This window comes from Myxine glutinosa, chromosome 1 (assembly GCF_964187855.1).
Source record: "Myxine glutinosa chromosome 1, kmMyxGlut1.1, whole genome shotgun sequence".
Classification (NCBI taxonomy): domain Eukaryota; kingdom Metazoa; phylum Chordata; class Myxini; order Myxiniformes; family Myxinidae; genus Myxine; species Myxine glutinosa.
In genome coordinates this window covers 91,112,609-91,135,189 of record NC_136261.1, presented here as the reverse complement: position 1 = coordinate 91,135,189, position 22,581 = coordinate 91,112,609, and the positions used below count along the sequence as shown (strand labels likewise).

Sequence of the window (22,581 nt, the reverse complement as noted above, 5' to 3'; positions counted from 1 at the left end):
AAATGCACATCCTGATGCCGTACTTGCTAATCCTTATAAAGATTTGCAGGTTTTGGTGCAGGGAGGAAGAAGAACCCCGAAGGTGAGACGGGCTGCATGTGGTGCCGGGAGATTTTGTAGAAGGATGTTTGGCGACAAAAGAATTGTCGCGCGATTGGGGTCAATATGGCACCCGGGCGTTGGTGAAGGGTCCCGTGTGAGTGGAAATGGCACGCGTGTGGAAAAAAAAGTGTGCGTCAAGGGGTGAGCGTGTTCTGAAGCGCGAGTGTGATACCGAGTGCGAGCGAGAATGCACGTCGGGGTGTACGGAGTGTGACACAGGGAGTGAGAGCAATACGAAGTGTGCATCAAGGGGTGAGCGTGTTAAGAAGCGCGAGAGTGATACCGAGTGCGAGCGAGAATGCACGTCGGGGTGTACGGAGTGTGACACAGGGAGTGAGAGCAATACGGAGTGTACGTGTGAGGGTGAGTGTGACACGGAGAGTAAGGTGGTGGTGGAACGTGTGCGAGGAAGCACACCTGAGATGGTCGTGGCGCGGGTGTGGGAGAGCCCATCTGAGCGCGGTAGTGGGTGGATGCAAGAGTGCACACCCATGGTGAGTGGTACGGAGTACGTACCGAGGGAGAGTGCGCAAGACGGTGCGCGAGGTGTGTTAAGGGAGTGTGCGAACCGCGAGTGTGTGCGAGAGGTGTGGTGTGTAACAGGGAGTGCGTTGGTGGAATGGACGGAGTGTGGGGGATGCACTGGAGGCGTTGGAACGCCGGGCTTTGTGAGTGTGAAACGGGTCGCGTGGTGTGAGCCTGCAAGTAAAGCATCGACGTTGAACGGGGTAGCGTTTAGGGCTACGGATAGCCGATGCGAGCACTCGGGGCGCGGTGCGCTTTGTTGGATGCCAGGCCCGTCGCGGATCGATGCTGCGTCGCTTCTCTTCGAAGCGTCGTTGCCGATTCGGGCTTGGCCCCGCCCCGCACGGTCGAGTCCGGGCCTTGTCGGGCGAGGCGACCGGTCCGGTTCAAGGGCGAGTGGGAGGAAGCGGAACGGTGCCCCCTGGCGGGGACGGGGTTCCGACCAGGGGAGATTGAGCCATTGGGCCCGGGACCGCAAGGTACCGCGCCGAGATGGTGCGTGGAATCTCGGCCCGACCAATCCACCTCCCTTGAACCGAAAGCCGGACGGATTCAACCTGCAGGCGACCAAACCACCCGAATTCATTGCTCGGCTTTGCGAAGCCGAGTTTTAATGATGTGATGACGCACCGAGGCTCAGATAAAGCGGACTGTGATGATGATGATACTGATAGTGTTTTTGATCCGAAATTTAGAAAAGTGAATAGAATTGGCAGTAATTGGAAAATTTTTGATTGGCTGAAATTTGGTGAGCAAAATTGGTAGTAGAAAATACCCGATGTGCTGGGATGGCAACTCTGCCATCTCTCACAGCGGGGGCAAAGGAGCACTAGGTTATGGGGTTTATGGCAGTGAAAACTAGCCCGGGAGGGTTAGGATATAATGATAGGGATCTAGAGAAGATGACAATAGGTAACGTTAAGATTAGTTAGTGACAATGATACCTGTAGTGGGGACGCAGGTAGATTAGAGTGGATGATAATGACGTGGTATGTGCTTAGTTTAAAGGGAAGACGGGGAGCACTAAGTTAGTAGGGCAACAGGTAGATTAGATGATGCCGTGTGTGAGGAACAGGTGTGATTGCACAGGTGTGCAACTGAACAGGTGGATGGAGAAGTGTTTGAGTGAGTGATGGTGATGAGTATTGTGCTGACCAAATGGTCCAGGAAGGAAGGAGGGTGCAGGTGGCACCAGGTAAGATTGCACAGGTGTGCAACAACAGGTGTATGGAGAATGGATGTGTGAAATACATGGAGTGTGGAATACATGGAGTGTGGAATATATGGAGTATTGGAATGGATGGTCATGGAGTGAGTATGGTGGAAACTATGGAGTGGAGTGGATGGTGCGAAGGTGTGAATGGGGGAAGAATGGACCCCCATCACGAATACCCAGGGAGGGTAGTGTAAGTGTTAGGTAGAGGGTATAGGTAAATTGTGGTTGGATATTGGCATCTGTGGTGCGGGTGAAAGAATGGTATTTGGATGGGTGCATTAGTGTTGTGGAAATGGCTGGGCGTGTAGCCTGTTAGTGTGTGTAGTTGGTTTGGGCACTCCACCACTGTGAGGATGTCGGCCAGGTGAGGCCGCAGGTGGGCTCTGGGAGCCGGTAGAGTTGTTGTGGATGGGGCCCGAGGATCCGGAGGACGGACCCGGGTAGCCCAGTGCCAGAGGGCACCGAGGGGTGACAGAGCCAGGAGGGGCCTTCCCCAGTTAGATAGGTTAGGTAAGGAGCAGGTAAGCTCGGGTGGCAGCTACAGTGGTGGAGGTGTGCAGGTGGGTAGACCTGCTGGGAGAGCTACACGTCTCAGCCCAGAAATTGTGCAAGGGCACCGGGAGATGAATCGGGGGTGTGAGACCCCAAATTGATGAAGCACCACAGTTTGGTCAATGGGAATTTGGTTCTTAAAACCCATAGAGTAAGTTGGCCAATGGCTTGGCAGGGAAAGACCCCGGGTAGTGTAAAGTGTGTTAAAGTCATTTAGAGGATAGTTAGGATTTAAGTCTCCTCGCACCATCTGCATCCACTCACCTGAGATGACGTACCTCCACACCATGCCAGGTTGTTTTTATTATTTTGATGCAAATGTTTGGAATGTGAGACGCATCATGATGTGGGTGTGACATTGTGCTTGTTGTTCCATCTCTTCCTCCTTATGAGGATTGATGATGAATTGGGTGATGGCAAATTTTGGTTAGAGGGATTGTGGGAACGAATTTGGTATAGGGGAAATATGGGGAAGACGTGACAGTAGCGACGGATTTGTAAAGGTGTAGATTTTGTACATATGGGGTAAGGGCAAGGGTAGTGTAGGTGACAGGGGAGGTGACGTAAGGTAGGGACGAGCTTTCTCACTTCGCTCTCCGTACGCACTTCACCTTGCATTGCCTTATTGATGTGTACCCTTGTGACCTTACCCCTCGCTCATCTGTCTTTCCCCCCCTTTGTCTCCCACATGAGGACCTGTGCGCCACTGGGCGCTGAGGGGAGCATGCGTGAGTCCGCCATTGTGCGCCCGGAACTCCCAGAACCAGCTGTCTGCATCGATGCACCACATTATGGACCACATGTCTGTGGCCGAGCACCACTTATGGACCCCATGGGTTGGGGCAAGGCCCCTCTGCTGGAACCGGCCATGAAGGCCCGAGATCTTGCTGGCGGACCTTGGCCACAGGGCACCGATGCCCCACAGGTGAACCACACTAGTCGGCCCCTGTGGGCCATAAATAAATTAAAATGGACACGTTGGGTGCATTTCATTTTTAGTGCAAATAGGCCGCCAGCAAAGAAGATGACAACAACTGGAAAAAAACAAATAGCCAGCAGAGGGAGCCGAAGAGCAAGAGACCACCTGCAGGGTTAGGGGTTGTTGTTTTTATTTTTATTCATGAACAATGATGACTGTGCACCGATTGGTGCTTGAGGGTGTGTTGGTGCGTTTTGGGTGCTTTTCATGGTGCGTCGATGCAGAGCAGACTGTCTCCCCCCCCCAGAAAGAACAATCACAGGTCCTGGGTTCGTTTTGTAAATAAAGTAACGTCATTGTAAATAATGCTCCCCACCGTCAGTGTATAGTTTGAAGACCATTCCGCAATTCGGTTAGCTGTGGGCGTGTGTCTGTTAGGTAGGGTGCAATGGAGCAGCAGACATATTTATTTATGTTTTAAAACTGTCGCACTCAGGGTCAGGTTAAAAGTAGAGGGAACTACACCGACGTGTCACACTAAGTTAAAGTTATAGGCTCGGGACGTGCCTAAGAGGAGGAGGGTGCAGTGTTGCGGATATGAGGATTGTGTTTTTTTTATTGTGTTGTATTGTATAGTAAATTGTTGTGAAATATTGCTTTATTCTGGACCCTCCTTACTCCAGTTATGTATAAAGGTCAAAGGGCGTCCCATAATTAGGTCATAAACAATTACGTCAGCCAATCATAGATTTCCCCCTGGTTGATAGTTATATCTTTATTATGTGTATTAGGGTAAGGCCTTGTCTTCCATTAAGATGACACTCCATTGCACCAAGCGAAATAGAGTAGATTCCTTTCACATTCCCCTTTCATCATTGCCAAGCCTCAATTGCCAATTACATCCCCTCCAAGCCTCCATTGCCAACTGCACGGGGCACAGGTTTGTTACAGCGGTGGGTTGCTGATTTCACCCCAATAGCCGCCATTAAGCATGTGCTCAGCTCGGGGTCAGAGGGCCTGTGCCCACTAATCAGGGCCGAGGCGAGCTGACCAATGGGCGTGTCCTAAAGGCCGGCGGCTTGATCGCCAGAGGCGCTATAAAAGCGCGCGCGCAAGGTACTGCCGAAGGATATCCAGGGAAGCACAAAGCCTGCTATTCGTCGCCTTGCTCGCCAAAGTTGGACCAAAAAAAAGGAGTTAACAGCAAGAAGCCTGGAGGAGTTGGACAGGGAGACGTGCGTGTGGTTGAGTTGTGTGGTTGGACTAAGCAAGTGGAGGTTGAGTTGAGTTGTTGAGACGTGTGGTTGGACCAGATGAGCTTTGACAAGACGAGAGAGACGAGTCCTGAAAGGAGCACTCGACGTCCACACAGCCGCAGCGGCAGCCACAGCAGCGGCAGCCACAGCAGCAACAACCGCAGCTTGGGGCCTGGACGGCAGTTTTGAGCAGGGCCGCGAAGGAACGGCGGCTGCTAAACGCGCCGATCGTGCTGCAGGACCCGTTGGACCTTCCTCTCCCTCCAGCCATCCACCTCCTGCCTTTCCATCCTTTTGTGTACGTGAGTTTGTTCTGTGTGTCTTGTCCCTGGGTATTTAATTAAGCTTGTATAAGTTAATAATTGCACTGTGTCTCTGAGTTCTTCTGTAAATTATTTTCTTATCTTTCCTTCTTCCTTGGTTACTTTGAGCATGTAAATAATAGGAATAAATTTAGTAGTAGTTCCAACCTTTTCGTCTTCTTCTTCTTCTTCTTCACATCCGTGTCGCTTTTGTCTTTTCCATATTGAATATCTGTGGCACGATCCGGCCAACGTTCTGGAATCGGGTTAGTCGGGGTAACTGTTCGGCCGCGGTGCCATCCGCTCGGCAAACCAACATCCTTATCCGCGGTCCGTAACAATATATATATATATATATATATATATATATATATATATATATATATATATATATATATATATATATATATATATATATATATATATATATATATATATATATATATATACACACACAAACAGCTGAAGGGATTTAAATAAAACTTTGTAATAGTATGTATAATGATGTAATAATGTGGCCGAAGCATATCAGTCGACCCCACAATGTTGAAGAGTGCTGTTCCAATTTTTTTTTTTTGAAGAAAATGGTGCATACAACGAAAAAGTAACTAGATATAGTCTGCTAATTCAAGTAATAAATAAGCAAGAGCAGATCCGGTCTCACATTAAGTTTTACCTGCTTCCCAGCAAACTTTCTCTTTTGGTGCGTATGTTTAGTTAGTGATGAGGTTGAATGCATAAGGGGTTCTACTGAGTGCTTGGGACTAAGATTGTTTCTTGTGTGACACTTCCAGCTCCTGCAAATAATGTGCCTTTCAACAACGACTTGTTATATCCAAACCTGCTCGGTGTCTATTTTTTTTCCATTGGTTAGACATTGTATGTCATAAGTAGATGGGAGGTTTTACCTAACTGGTTTGCTACGATAGGCTAGCCAATGTCCCACTTGTGGTTCCACTCGGCCATACCTAATTAATAGATAAGATTTGGGCGTTGAGAGCACGTTTCCCCATCTGGGTTAATTAAATTGCCGGAAGGTAATCGCGGGGTTATCGGCGGCTCTTCAGCTTCAGGGTCAAAGGTTGGGAAGCAGGTCCAAGAGAGGCCAATCGTGACCAGGCTGTCATACCCATAACAATATATTGTTGCGGTTCCCCCGAAGCCCGTTCCCGTTACGAAGGGGGGATTAAACCCCTTTTTCCCCCTGGGACTTCGGGTCCGCGAGACCGAGTCGCCACTTCCGGGCAAACGTGGAAAAGGGTTTCGGGACAAATTCGCACGTACCTTTGGTACCCACGCTGCAACGGAAGTGGGGATTGAGCCTCGCACGAGCCACGCTTAATCGAGTACGCCCGAGCGGAATGCGTATCACGTGACTCATCCTGTTACTTTTCTATTGGAACCCGATTAGAGCGGTTTTATTCGTACCATGCGAAGCCAATGATGGAAGAGACAGGACGGTCAAATCAGAAGGAAGAACAGAATTTATTTACACTATGCACAATGATCAGAATGAAAGGAAAGTAAAGGGACACAGAGCAGAGCTTAGTCAGTCTTACTTATTCCCAGACAAATGGGCCCACTCACATACATGGAGGAAGAGTGTTCACGCGCCAAACGCGCCTGCTTCGGTCGCTCCGGGACAGCTCACTCGTGGTGTAGCCCTCTGGCGGTCACGGCACGTATCCAGGCGAGGGCAGGCATGAGGAAAATCGCGCGTCTGTGGCCCGGCGGGGGTCGTTCTTTACAGCGCGTGATTAATACTGCGCAGAGCGCGGGGAACAGGGCAAAGTTAGTGTACAACGAGGCAATTTAATTCGTTCTGCCTTCTCGTGCCGTTCGTTCTCTTGATCTCGTGCGTTCCTGATCTGCCGCGTTCTCGATCCTCCTCCTCAACTGAACTCAGGACTGCACAACTCATCTGAGAACTGAACTGAACTGAGAACTGAACTGAACTGAGAACTGAACTGAACTGAGGTGGGGGGCTCGGAGCAGGGTTATATGGCCCCGCCCCGGCCCGACTCGAATGTTCCAAACCCCGCCTCTGGTCGTCGTGGTTAGCCACTCCCCTCGAGCCCTGATTGGCGGCTCGGCTCGTGCTTACTGACCACTCCTGTCCCGCCTTCCTTCAGCCTCGGTCGACTTGTTCAGGCCTGCCGCATGGTATTTCAGCGCTAAACCAAAACCAAAGCGCCAAAAGAACACCTAATCTCACTGGCCTACTCAACGCAAAACTAAACACAGGAATGGACTACGCTTATATTTACTAAGAAATAACTGAACTATCGCGAGGCTACATGTTGTGGTGCAACTAACTAAGAGGGGAAATTAACCTTTATTTCAAAACCGCAACAATATATAGTCGGACCCCAACATTCATGGTCCCAACATTTGTGTGTTCTGTGTACCGGGAGTCCTCGCTTCATGCTCATGATGCGTTCCCACAAAGTCGACTGTTATGCGAAAAAGTGTAAATCGAATGTATTATTCCCAGAAGAACAGTGTTACATCGGATGTATACATTCCTACTTCCTGGCTAAAAATTTTAGGATATGATAACATTAAAAAACAAATGTATGTATAAATAATGCAGAACATGAATAAAAAAACAATAGAATAAATAATAATGAACTTTAATAAATCTACATAAGACGTCACCCAAGATACTTAAATTAAAAAAATTTACGAAAGGAAGTGGCAGCGTTTGCGTGTCAAGGCCTGGAGACGTCTGGGTGGGAATGGAGAGGATACAATAGACCGTACCGTATGGTACACTGTGATTAAGAGGCAGGACATCCACGAGGCACTCCCAATGCTCAACACGTTTCACGACATCCATCTTCACTTGTAAAGTGATTGATTTTCGTGATTTTTTATGGCTGGAGTAGCTGCTGTAAGAGTTGTCTGGCGTTTTCCAGTCATGATAGGTTTAGCCTTTCAACAAACGCGATCACACGAGTGAACGAGCAGGTTCAGCTTTCAACAAACACACGATGCTCTGGTATAAATGGATATCTTGTGAAGGAATGAAGAGGGAAAAACGCAATCACACGAATCTATGAGCAGGTTCAGCGTTCAACAAACACACGGTGCTCTGGTATAAATGGATATCTAGTGAAGGACTGAGATGGGAAGGAATGAAAGGGGAAAAACACGAACAAACGCCGTTCAACGAATGAATGGAAAGTTGGTGCGCTTATACAGTACAGTGCAGTACTGTACAGTATACACACGCCACAACTTCTTATGTGAAGCGCTTGTTGAGTGAGTGCAATATACTTTCTCCGTTCAGCTGTTCGCTCTACTCTTTTGTCGCCCCACGGAGAGAAAAAACGTTAACGCGAAAATGACGGAGTGTTCATCGAAAACTGGTCTAAGTTCTTTGAAAGCGTTAATGTGAAAAAGCATTGGTCAAATGAGCGTATAAAGAGGACTCCCTGTATTCGCGGTTGTTAAATTGTGACTTGCTTCCACATTTGTGGCCCTGTGGCCAGAGTATCCGAGGTTTTTCACAGTGGCAAAAACAATTTGCAACGAGCCACAAGTATAACACAGTTCTAAAACATATCTTCCACCAGCCACACACAAAGCAGCTGGATGTACGCAAAAAACGCATCTTCCACGAGCCATGAGAATGACCTGCTTCGATGTTTGTGGCCATTTGCTTCGTGCTTTCACGGGTTTTTGCAGCCGCAAAAAAATATTTTGGCCGCGCCACAAGCAAGCTTCGTGGCATGTCCCACCATTCACACTATAAACATAGCTTTGCAGGATGTCCCACATTCACATCATAAACATAGCTTCGCGGCATGTCCTAAAATTCACACCATAAACATAGCTTCGTGGGATGTCCCACCATTCACACTGTAAACATAGTTTTGTGCCATGTTTCTCCATTCGCCTTACAAACATAGCTGCATGGGATGTCCCAACATTCACACTATAAACCTAGCTTCGCGGGATGTCCCACCATTCACACTAGAAAGAGCTTCGCGGGATGTCCCACCATTCACACTAGAAAGAGCTTCGCGGGATGTCCCACCATTCACACCATAAACATAGCTTTGCGGGATGTCCCACCATGCACACTATAAACATGGTTTCGTGGGATGTCCCACAATTCACACTATCAACCCAGCTTCGCGGGATGTCCCACCATTCACACTATAAACATAGCTTCGTGGGATGTTCCAACATTCACCACTATAAACATAGCTTCGAGGGATGTTTCATCATTCACACTTTGAACATAGCTTTGTGTGATGTCCACCATTCACACTATAAACATAGCTTCACAGGATATCCCACCATTCACACTGTAAACATAGCTTCGTGGGATATCCCACCATTCACACAATAAACATAGCTTCACGGGATGTCCCACCATTCACACTGTAAACATAGCTTTGCAGGATGTCCCACCATTCACACTATAAACATTACTTCGCAGGATGTCCCACATTGACACAATAAACATAGCTTCTCAGGATGTCCCAACATTCAGACTATAAACATAGCTTTGTGGGATATCCCACCATTCGCACTGTAAACATAGTTTGTGGCATGTTCCACCATTCACACTATAAACATAGCTGCACGGGATGTCCAACCATTCACACTTGAAACATAGCTTAGCGGGATGTCCCAACATTCACACTGTAACATAGCTTCATGGGATGTCCCTCCATTCACACTATAAACATCGCTTTGCGGGATGTCCCACCATTCACACTATAAACATACTTTTGTGGCATGTCCCATTTGCACTGTAAACATAGCTTCGGGGCATGTTCCACTATTCATTCACACTATAAACGTAGCTTTGTGGGATGTCCCACCAGCTGCGTAACACGTCATCCCCCATGAGTTACTGTACAGAATGAAAACACCATCGCATATATTAGTGCAATTAGCAGCTGCTCCATACGGCATCATCCGAGCAGTTACACAATGAAAATGCTTCATCGTTTCATTACCATACTAGGTGCCAAATACGGCATTACCCAATAACATCCCCCACAAACAATGGGCAGACTACTCACCTCTCCTGGAGCTACCCACAATGCCCGCATGCGTAATTATGTCGACCATGTCGTGGGTCTCGATCATTCTTCTCGCGCCGTTGCTTTAACCTGTATTTTTTGCCTCTTGCACTGCTCATCGTTTGATCATGGCTCCCAAGCACAAGACCAGTGCTAGAGTTGCGTCGACTGCCGAGAAAAGAAAGTGGGACTTTCAGAAAGTGGCCTGAGCTAGAAAGTGGCACTGCTGGCCGGCTTTCAAGAGGAGAGAGAGTGCGGATTCTGTAGGCAGGCCTTATGGCATCAACGAGTTGACTGCGCTACATAAAGAAGAATGAGGAGGCAATTTGCAGAAGTGTCCAGGCGAGGGCTATACAAATTATCAAGGTGGTCACCCAAGTCCGGCCCATCCACATCGAAAGGAGAGAAGGCTCTCAGCATATGGATAGAGGACAAAGTGCAGAAAGCTATGCCTTTGAGTGGACCTCTCATTTGTGCAAAGGTGAGGTCCAACCCCACGGTTGTAAAACCACCACGACATGGCCAAAGTGTTCCCTGCTCAACTCTTGAAGCTAATCGACAAGAAGCGATACGTCCCAGAGCAAGTCTTCAATTCAGACGAGACCGGCCTCTTCTGGAAAAAAAATGCCCACAAGGACTTCCATCTTGAAGCGTGAGGGGGCAGCATCGAGATTCAAAGTCGCCAAGGACTAGGACTAGTAATCCACTGGCTGAGGGGGTCCCCGTGTGCATGAGATGTGCCCTAAGTTACTCTTCATAATATTGAAGTAGACCATGAGACACATCAAAAATTTGGGTAGACTTTTGGTAACCCGGCAGTAACCGAGGAAATGACGTCATTAGCCACGCCCTTTGCCGCTCTATTGATACCAAAATTTAGGGGTAGGGGAAACATAAATCGCAATAACTTTGGAAGTATAAATCACAGAACTACAAAATACCCATTAAAATGTTTGTATTTAAGTACTCTATTCATTACAATAATCATTATGCAAATTAATATGTTAATGAGGTCACTAGAGGTCAAAAGGTCACAAAACCCGGGTACAAGTGAAAATTTCACACTGCTCCAAAAAAATACCCACCAAGTTATGGATTTACTCACTTTTACATTTCTGATGCATGAAACTTTTAGAATAGATGCTACCTATTATTTTGATATGCATTTGGGGCCTTTTAATGCCTAAGTTTATTACATAATATCAATTGGAAAATGTCATAAATTTAAAAGGTGGAATTTTTTCCTCAGCTGTTCAGTGACTTTGACCACTTCATTGCTGATGCGAGAAGCAACAATGAAACATTCAAGTATTGGGACACCTTCATCTGCCTGATGCTCAAAGTGGAAAACCTTATTCGTAGTGACCGTGAGGGGGATTGGGCGTTGCATATCCAGGTAGTCCAGGCCTTGCTCCCTGTCTTTGCAGCTTTTGATTCCACAAATTACCTGAGATGGTGTTCATTGTATTTGGAGGACATGCACAAGCTACCTGACACGGCACCAGAAGTCTATGAGGCATTCCGGGCAGGTAAATTTGTGGTGAAGCGAACCCCTGGAAAATTAAATGCGGTCGGTGCTGATATGGCATTGGAACAGACGATCAATAGATCACAAAAGAGTGCCTCTGGTATCATCGGCAACACAAGAAAGAAGAAATTTGTGGCAATGTGGGAGCTTATCTATCATGAAATGCTGGCCATAACCAACCTACACAGGGAATTAAGTGGGGTGAATACCAGTCTATCACAGGAAGGTACGATCAGCAAAGCTGAAATAGCTACAGGTGAACAGAAAGTCCAAGCAATCCTTGCGACAATAGAAAGGAATGAAAACCCATTTCAGCTGGTTCCTGATCAAGTAGAACTTCACAATATTCTCACCCAGGAAGTTATGTCTCATGATATTAGAAGCCAGTTACTTTCAGTAATGGAAATTGGGACCAGAGCATATGAAACACTGAGAACAGAGCGATTTGTAGAACAATCAGTTAGGTTCTCCTCAGTTATTCATCGAACAAACTTGAAGACATTTCTCAGCATACATAAGCCAGAAAAAGATATCAAAGGAAAATCCGCTGGAAAACAGAAGGAAGAAGCCCAAATGAAACGATCAATTGAGGTTACCTGTGCCCGTGGAAGGACAATGGAAGAGTTATTGCAGTATGATGTCTCCCCTACATCATATTTGTTTGATAAGGAAGGACAGATGACCAAACCACTAAAAAGTGCACTTGTCCAGGAACTAGAGACCAAACTCACCAAAGATGATGAGAGAACTCCAGTCAAGGACAGTGCATTACAGTCCACATGTTTCGTTGACGTGATGGCCAACATCAGAAAGATAAAAATAAAAGATCTGCAGACATTTGGAGATTTCTGTGATAATTTTCTGAACTATGTCGCTGCAGTTGGTCAGGGGGATGACAGGTTGGATTTGGTCTTTGATTCCTATGTCGAGGGGTCCATAAAAGATTCCGAGAGAAGGCGCCGTTCAGTTAAAGCGGCAATTGAAATGAACATTATCAATTACGACACACCATTACCTGTAGAAATGGACAGATTTTGGGCATCAAGCAATAATAAATTTAAACTCCAGATGCTTCTTCACTCACAAGCCATAAAGCGTGGAAAAGAAAGACCTTCCACAGTCAACGTTGTGGCAAGTTCTTTTTCAGGTGTATCTGGTGCAGTTACATGCCAGTCTGTCAAAGATGGCTGTTCAACAGAAATGCCAGACCTCAGTCCCGATGTAGAAGAGGCAGATGCTCGTATCATTCCACATGCGATGCATGCAGTCAAAAGTGGAACTGAACGTATTATCGTATTGTCTGGTGATACAGATGTGTTTGTACTGCTTATGCACTACTGGAATATTCTTCATTACAATGGCCTAAGCGAACTTTGGCTAAGGGCTGGTGTTGGAGATTCAACGAGATACATTCCAGTTCACACATTAGCACAAAAGGGTGGAGAAGAACTTTGCTATGTGCTACCACTTGTTCATACTCTGACTGGCTGTGACTACACAAGCAAGGTGGGAACAAAACATGCAGCCTTGAATAATGCTAGTCCATCTGAGTATCTGAAAGACTTTGATTCTGGAACAAGTTGTACCGACAGTTTCATGGCGTCCTGTGAGGCATACCTGGTACAAGTTATAAAAAAAGAACACCAAGTGCACAACAATGGATCAATTAAGAGACCACATGTACCATCACAGTAAAGGTGTATCCTTGGAGCAACTTCCGCCAACTAGCCATGCAATACAGCATCACATCCATAGAGCGTTTTATGCAACCTATCAGATGGTGACTTTATTACACCCTCATAAGCCCACATCACTGGATCCAACTGCCTTTGGCTTCAGGGAAGCAGATGAACTTTTGATGCCAACTTTTAAAGGCATGAGACCAATTCCTGAAGAATACACAGTTTTGTGCAATTGCAAAAAATGCAGCAATGACAGATGTGCCTGTCGCAAAAATGGACTTCCCTGCATTAGTTTCTGCAAGTGTCAAAGTCTCCAGGGTGATGAACAAATTGTGCAATGCAAAAACCCCTCTGGTTCAACTCAGTATTAGCATAAAGGAAATTCCTTGATGGTATTAGGTATGTAGCAGTAATTTACTCTGTATAAGCATCGCTGGGTCATCTGGATCCCTTTGACAAACATGCGAGTAAGCAACGGTAAATTACTAAACTTGTGGACAATAGAAACTATTGTGTTAAAACATGTACTTGTCTATCATTGCTTGAGATATGTCTCTTTCATTTGACTAGCAGATCAGGCATAGATAACATTTTATGGAACCATGGTCATCATTCCCATGGGTATTTTTAAAGGCTTCTTGGCTTCAAATAAGATTTCAATGAAATCTAACCTTATGATGTGTCCGCCTACTTGACAAAACACTGAGGGTTAATACAATGGACTGAAGAGCATAAGGGAACTCTTCACAAAACATAACTCAGAATACATTCTCAAATTGCTAAAGAAGGTACTAGTATGCAGAACATTCTATTATACTTATGGACTGCAAAAAAATCTGCCTTTTAAATTTACGGCAATTTTCAGTTGATGTTATGTAATACAATTAGGCATTAAAAGGCCCCAAATGCATATCAAAGTAATCAGTAGCATCTATTCTAAACGTTCCATGCATCATAAATGTAAAAGTGAGTAAATCCATAACTTGGTGGGTATTTTTTTGGAGCAGTGTGAAATTTTCACTTGTACTCGGGTTTTGTGACCTTTTGACCTCTGGTGACCTCATTAACATATTAATTTGCATAATGATTATTGTAATGAATAGAGTACTTAAATACAAACATTTTAATGGGTATTTTGTAGTTCTGTTATTTATACTTCCAAAGTTATTGCGATTTATGTTTCCCCTACCCCTAAATTTTGGTATCAATAGAGCGGCAAAGGGCGTGGCTAATGACGTCATTTCCTCTGTTACTGCCGGGTTACCAAAAGTCTACCCAAACTTTTTTGATATGTCTCATGGTCTACTTCAATATTATGAAGAGTAACTTAGGGCACATCTCATGCACATGGGGACCCCCTCAGCCAATGGACTATAGGTATCTCTTCTCTGCGCAAACACAAAAATGCTTTCAAGGGCAAGAACAAACAAACGCTGCCTGTGTTTTGGAGAGCCAACAGAAGGTGTGGGTAATGGCAGCAATCTTCATGGACTCGTTTCATAATTATTTTATCACTCAGGCGAAGAGGTATCTGGTCAAACAAAACCTTGCATTCGAGGTTCTCCTGCTCGTTGACAACACTCCTGGACACCCCGCGGACCTGACAGTGGCTCACCCGAACGTCGAGGTGATCTTCCTGCCGCCCAACACCACCTCCCTAATCCAGCCGCTCGACCAAGGTGTGATCTCCACATTCAAAACGAATTTCACCCCCTGCACCTTTCACCGTATTTTGGATGTGATGGAATCCGACCCAGGGCTCACCATCAGGCAGTGTTGGAAAGAGTTCAACATTGCCCACTGCATCGGTGCCATCAGGAGTCACTGGATGAGGTGAGAGCCTCCACCATAATGTGTGCTGTCACAACTTGTGGCCAAACGCAGTGAAAAACGTCACAGGATTTCCATACAACACAGTGGAGAGAAATGTAGTTGGCAGGTTGGCATGGCAGATGGGAGGGAAAGGGTTTGATGACGTGTAGCCTGAGGAGTTGGAGAATCTTATTACCTCGCATGCTGACGATTTCATCAAGGAGGAGTTGGATGCTATTGCCAAGGTTTCCGAGGTGGAGGAGGAGGGAGAGGAGGAGGAGGAGGCGGGCAGGCAGGCAGGCAGGCAGTGATGCGCTGGAAGAGGTGCCGAGGTCCAACCTCACGGTCAAGTTCCTGGGTGAGGTGCTTCAGGACATGTGGGAAATTGCCGACAAAGTGCAAGAAGCTGAACCGGTCATGGAGCATTCCCTCAAGTTTAAGAGGGGGTTGGATGATGTGATGCTTCCATACAAAGAGCTGCACAGAAACCTGCGCTAGTCTGCCAGGCAGCTCTCCATCACGCATTTCTTCCACCCTGGTCTCTCCACCTCAAGAGCTTCAGCACCCTCTCCTGCCTGTCCTGCCTCCCACTCAGTGCATGGCTCATCAGCGTCCTCACCTGGGCCTTCAGACTTTGAGGAGTTCACTGGATTTTAAAATCTTCTTCTTCCCCTTCTTCCTTTTCTTCTTCTTCTGCTTCTTCATTTGAAAAGTTGTGTGTTTGTCAAATACAAATTTGAAAAATGATATTGTTGTTGTTTTTAGTTCACTGTACGGTATGGTTAAGCACCTTTGATAAACTGCAGTAACCACATTTCTTCAATAAATTGGAAATGGTAGGCTACCTGGTGGTGTTTTTTGCTTTTATATTTTTAAGCATGTTTTTTATGAAACTAATCATGTGCATTTGCTATCGAAATCATTTTAAACTTAATTTTTTTTTTCCGATGAATCAGGAACTGCTGGGAACCTATCCCCCCCCCCCTCCTCCTTCCCATTGAAATAATGCCCCCGTATTAATGCCACACACACACACACACACACACACACACACACACACACACACACACACACACACACACACACACACACACACACACACACGGTGTCCAGCAAAGCAATGTTTCTCAAAATTCCAGTTATAATTTACCTCCTTGTCTTTCATGCCCCTCAAAGTGGAATACAATGGGTGGAACGACGTGTCCTCCTGGTGGCCAATACCCAGGCGGTTTTCCTCCTGCGAGCCAGCCTGCTCAATGGTTTGCTGCAGGCCAACCGGCACCAGGGTTTGTGGCGGGTCAACCGACTCTAGGGTTTGCTGCAGGCTACCCAGCTCCAGGGTTTGCTATGGGCCAACCAGCTCCTGGTTTTGCTGCGGGCCAGCCAGCTCCTGGTTTTGCTGCCGGCCAACCAGCTCCTGGTTTTGCTGCGGGCCAACCAGCTCCTGGTTTTGGTATGGGCCAACCAGCTCCTGGTTTTGCTGCGGGCCAACCAGCTCCTGGTTTTGCTGCCGGCCAACCAGCTCCTGGTTTTGCTGCGGGCCAACCAGCTCCTGGGTATCCTGCGGGCTACTCAGGTTATCCTTCTCAAATGGCCCCAGAAAACATACCTGCTGTACCTGGTCGGCCTCAACAACCACCTGGTCAATCATATGGTGAGTCAGCTTTTTTTCAATTCCGAATAAGTACTATTGTGGAAAGGAACATACGAAGAGCTTGGATGCAAAACGCTGTATGCGCTATTATGGCCATTTTGAGAATATCAGCATAATGTAACTGCAACCTTATGAAAACTGTTATGGAATCAAAAGAGAGCTACTTATTTAATTTAAGAAAACTAACATAGATGATCATGAATGTGAAAAGCTTTGAAATCTGATTTATTACTTTTCTCTGATTTAGCAAAATTTGTATCCCTTTGTGGGCTAAATACTGCATATCCAATTGGCTTTTTAGTCAAAATGCATTATATCACTGTACAGTGCTCGTTCTGCTAAACCCATCATTGAGTTAGAATGGATTATAAACATGACGAGTGCAGAACAACAAAAATATTAAATTGTCATCATTACCCATTCAGGAGCAAAATACGCATTGTGACAATCCTTCATAAAATCACAAAAAGTGGCAAATATACCAACTACTACTGATAACACTGACTTCGATACACTGTCATTGATTGCCTAATAAATAGCACTACCGAAGTGGTAATGAGTCCAGAGTAAGGTACTCTGATAACACTGACTTGTTGGCCTCAATGATTTAAACCTGGATTCTGCGCAACGACGATCTTTACAAGAGTTGCATCGGATGGACTTGATTGTGATTTCCCGGCAGACATTGCCGTGCGACAATGTTGGTGGACCGCTCCGTGTACAAGGACAAAATGCACGCGCTATTGACTGATACCAGCACTTATTAATGTGGAGCCATTGATCCAACCAAGAAGGAAGAACACACGTTAAACACGCTGCTTGCCAGAATAAGAAGAACCGGAAGATTATCAAGCGTCATTTGCCAACGCCTGTGTAGCATCAATGGCGTCACTGCCAGAGTGTATGGATTATCAAAAATCCATAAAAATGATGTTCCATTACAGCTCATAATGGCATGTATCAATAGTCCATCATAGGCATTGTCCAATTTTGTTGCGAATAGGAAAAACTGACCGAGGCCTACACAACAGCTCCGAGTTTGCATAACAAATAAGACCCACTACAAGCCAATCACATTAATCCATGGTGTCCTTCGACGTCATCTAGTTGTTTACCAACATGCCCACGACCCTGCGGTTGATGTGGCCAGACAGTGGCTAATATAAGATGATTGTTGGAGGGAGAGGAGAGAGAGAAGAGGGGAGAGGAGAGAGAGAGAGGAGAGAGAGAGAGAAGACAGGAGACGAGAGAGAAGAGAGGAGAGGGAGGGAGAGGAGAGAGAGAGGAGAGGGGGATGCAATGGGGGAATGGAATGAGATGGTTGTGCACTGCTTGCTTTAAGTCCAGGAAGAGTGGTGTTGAACAATTTATATAAGGCAATTCCATAAATGGGAGAAATATGGTCAAGAGAGTTGAAGAGTGCAATCAGCCTGGATTTGTGATGTGATCCAGGAATGGGCGATTGGAAGAACATGTGCATCCTGGAGGATCTGGGGAGGGTTAGAGGGCTAACAACTTGTATTACGTTTGCTGTTTTCTTTTCACGACACTAAATTGTTTTTTTCCAAAGAAATACTCACCAATCGACCATTTTTACCTCCGCCACAGAAGGTTATGTTTTCACCCCTGTCTGTGAAGAGGACATCTCAAAAAGTTGTGGACGAATTTGGATGAAACTTGGTGGACAGGTTGGGTGTGTGGCAAGGGTGTAATTATTAGATTTTGGTGAAGATCAGAATCTGGATCTGGCTACTATAATTTTTGAAGTGATTCTTCACTTCACCATTGAGAGATAGGGCCCAAAAAGATAAATAGCATGATATTTCAAAAAGTTTTTGACGAGTTGTGACAAAACTTGGTGGATGAGTTGGTTTGGTGACGAGAACAAGCCGATTCGATTTTAGTGAAGATCCGGATCCAGATCCGGCCTATCGATTGGATACAAAACATAAACTGTTCAGCCTGGCGGAGGTATGTTCCCTTCTAGTATTTTATACTTTTATAGAGGAAAGCATTTCTTTATTAGCCTCACTAGTAACAGTCGTACATTTTTCACATGCGGTTTGTTGTTTTAAAATTTATTCTTTCTGTTTTATTGGTATTTTTGTTATCTCTATTGCAGGTGATCCATTGCCAAAAGCAACTTCAAATCCCTCTCCCAAGGCAGCCTCGATCATTCAGGTATATTTTCTTATTTGACAATGTAGTCTTGCACATCATGGCGGATTTGAAGAACTAATTTATTGAAAGCTCAGAGGAAGGTCGCACTCCACCTTGCATGAGGGATTGTTTCCAATAGCTCACAAATCTTACTGTAATTCACCAAATGTCTGTCCGTCTGGTCCCAGGTACCGCAAAAACGGCTGAACCGATCGCAACGAAATTTTGGGTGGGTAATCCTGGGACACCCTGGAGTAAAATAGGCTATATTGTTTTTCCAATTTTTCCAATTTCCAATTTTCCAGTTTTTCCAAACACGATGGAATAATATTTGCCGATATAAACAGTGGTGTGGCTTTTATTGAAATTCTACAAATACTGAATTGTCGGTTAGTTCGTGTCGCGTATTCTGAGACCTAGTGTAGTACTAGTACGCTACCGTATCCGACCTTGGCTTGAGGCTTTGTTTTTGTCTCAGCGGTTCTTCGATTGCGCTGCAATTACTTTCGGTCTGTTTTTCACGGTATTTTCACCCCATACTTCCTTGTTTTAAAATCTCAACTCAAAAAAAATTTTTAAAAAATTTCCTTCTCTGTTCTTATCCGTTTGTTCGTTCTTATTTGTTAGTTTGTTCTTCAACCACGTTGTTCGTGATCACGTGATCACGTTGTTAAAAAATGTTTCAACTGTCCCCTGAAGAACTGTATTCTGTCGTATACGATAACACCTTTTTCTTCTTCTTCTATAAAAGGATGCTTTCGACTTGCTCACCAAATCTATTCATTCCAAAAAAAAAATTCCATCTCTTACAGTGCCTCTTTCATACATTCCCTAAACTCTCCAGCACTCCACCCATCCTTCAGCGTCCTCACGTATTTTTGACTCGAAGGTCTCAAGAAACTCATTTTGCAATAAATGTTAGTTTCCCATTAATCGTACACTTTTCAAAATCCAATCTCACCCCTCCCCTCCAAATCTTCCCCATCACCCCTTCCCTCCAAAACTTCCCCATCACCCCTTCCCTCCAAAACTTCCCCATCACCCCTCCCCTTCAAAACTTCCCCATCACCCCTCCCCTCCAAATCTACCCCCTTGCCCCTCCCCTCCAAATCTTCCCCATCACCCATCTCTTTCAAATATTCCCCCTTGCCCCTCTCCTCCAAATCTTCCCCATCACCCATCCCTTTCAAATCTTCCCCCTTGCCCCTCCCCTCCAAATCTTCCCCATCACCCCTTCCCTCCAAAACTTCCCCATCACCCCTCCCCTCCAAAACTTCCCCATCACCCCTCCCCTCTAAATATACCCCCTTGCTCCTCCCCTCCAAATCATCCCCATCACCCATCTCTTTCAAATCTTCCCCCTTGCCCCTCCCCTCCAAATCTTCCCCATCACCCATCCCTTTCAAATCTCCCCCCTTGCCCCTTCCCTCCTAAACTCCCCCCACACCCCTCCCCTCCGAGACTCTCCCTCACTCCTCCCCTCCTAGACTCCCCTCTAACCCCTCCTCCTCAAAGCATCCTCCCCGCTTCTTCCCCCTTCCAACTTTCACCTTCATCTCCCTCAACCTTCTGCCTCACTCTTCCCCCTCCTCAAATAACACCTCACTGCGCCTCGCCCAATCACCATCAAACCTTTTGTCCGCCCCATTCTTCCCTTTCTCCAAGCTATTCTGAAATCTACACACCTTCAACAGCTCTCCCGACCTCTTCCTCCTCTTCCACATCTTACCCTACCGCTCCCCCCCCCACCCCCTGTTCTGTATCCGATGCTCCCCCTTCCTCTTCTTTAACAGTATGGACCTCAAACATCTGGGGCCTTCGCTCAAACTTGACTGATCTCTCCATACAGGTTGCTTCTGACAAACCAGACGTGATCTGCTTAACAGAAACTTTCCTCCTTCATGATGTCTCTGATTCCTTGGTATCTCTCCCAGGTTACTCCCTCCTCCGGTATGATAGACCTGAGCCTCGTCCTGGAGGTGGGGTTGCTATCTTTATAAAAAAAACTCTCTTCCTCACTCGCCCTGCACTGCCCTCTCTCCACCTAACCCCCGGAAATACCTTTGGCTACGGCTTCCCCTTCGCTCCCACCTTTTGTTCATATGTGTGTTGTACCGTCCACCAAACAGTGATGACTCCATCTACATCTCGCTGTCTGATAATATGGACCAACTTCTATCTACCCATCCCAACTGTCTCTTCCTCATATGTGGTGATTTCAATTGTCACCATGCCAGTTGGCTGGGTGTGGGTACTCTCTCACCAGCCATGGCTCTTCAGCAAAGGACTTCTGTGACTCACTGGGCCTGACACAATCTGTCAATTTCCCGACCCGGATCTCAGTCAACGGAGCATATTCTCTTCTGGACTTGGTTATGACTAACTTCCCTGAAAATGTCTGCTGCTCTTCTTCTGCTCCAATCGGCTCATCTGATCATGTGCTTGTTAAAGTGGACATCTCTCTGACCATTCTCAGAGAGCCTCCTCAGCGTCGACGAGTCTGGCATTTCACTCAGGCCAACTGGCACGGTCTTCAAGCAGCCATCAATCATCTGGACTGGTCTCCCATCTCTACCGCCTCTGACATCAACTCATCCTGGGAATTCTTCCAAAGTAAATTGCTCTCTCTCATGCACAGATTTATCCCATCTCGTCTTCAGTTGTCATACCCTTCCTCCCGTCCATGGTACACGGAATCTTGTGGTGAGGCTATTGCCCAGAAACAACTTGCTTTCGTCTCCTGGAAAGCAAATCCAATGGAATGAAATCTCATTTCCTTTCACAAAGCCCGAAACAAGTGTGTGTCCACCCTCAGGAGAGCCAGGAAATAATATCTCTCCGTTCTAAGGACCGAACTCTCTCATCTGTCTCCCTCTTCCAAATCCTGGTGGCATCTGGTCAAATCTGTTTCTGGTGTTTGTTCCCCCTCCATCCCCTCCCTCACCTCAAACGGCCACACGGCTGATTCCGCACGTGAAAAAGCTGAATGCCTCAACTCTGTGTTTGCCTCTAAATCTTGTTTCCCAAACCCATCCCTCTCTGTACCCACCGTACCCAGTCGTACCCAGCTGCTCCTGGACTCTGTGTCCTTTCCTCCTGACAAGGTGGAAAAGTTTCTGTCAACCCTCGACTCTGATTCTGCAACTGGACCTGACGGCATCAGCCCACGGGTCCTAAAATCCTGTTCTTCCGCTCTTTCACTCCCTCTCTCTGTTCTCTTCACCCTCTCTTTTGCTCAAGGTCATCTGCCATCTGCTTGGAAATCTGCCAACATCACCGCTTTGCACAAAAAAGGTGCAAAAACAGATCCCAGCAACTACAGACCAATCAGCTTTCTCCCAATTATCAGCAAAGTCATGGAATCCATCATTGCTTCAGATATGAAATCTTTCCTCTTCTCCAATGGCTTGATCTCTGATCATCAATTTGGTTTCGGACCTGGTCACTCTACTCTGGACATGCTGCTTCTGCTTTCTCAACAATGGATGGAGGTCCTCAATGCCAAACAGGAAATTAGAGCTGTCTCCCTTGACATATCACGTGCCTTCGATACGGTCTGGCACCCCGCTCTGCTCACCAAACTCTCCTCTTTTGGTATCCATGGAAATCTCCACGCATGGCTGGCGGACTTCCTCTCTTGTCGTAGTCAACGTGTGGCCCTGAATGGGTTTCTCTCATCTCCTCTTCCTGTTCAGGCTGGAGTTCCCCAAGGCAGTGTTCTGGGCCCTGTGCTTTTTCTGGTCTTCATCAATGATCTCTCTGACTCTCTTGAAAATCCTCTCTATCTCTTTGCTGATGACTCTACTCTCTGTCGCTCCATTCTTCATCCCT

At 46.3% G+C, this 22,581-nt stretch overlaps 1 protein-coding gene across 1 annotated transcript in view; it reads left to right on the top strand.

The window, feature by feature from the left end:
• The window catches only part of LOC137426151 (annexin A4), a 97,736-nt gene that overhangs the window by 31,129 nt on the left and 44,026 nt on the right, over positions 1-22,581 (top strand). Inside the window, exons 4-5 of the mRNA XM_068114846.2 lie at positions 16,113-16,590; positions 18,713-18,771. Coding sequence (XP_067970947.2) covers positions 16,113-16,590; positions 18,713-18,771 — 537 coding nt within the window. The remainder of the gene's footprint in view (positions 1-16,112; positions 16,591-18,712; positions 18,772-22,581) is intronic.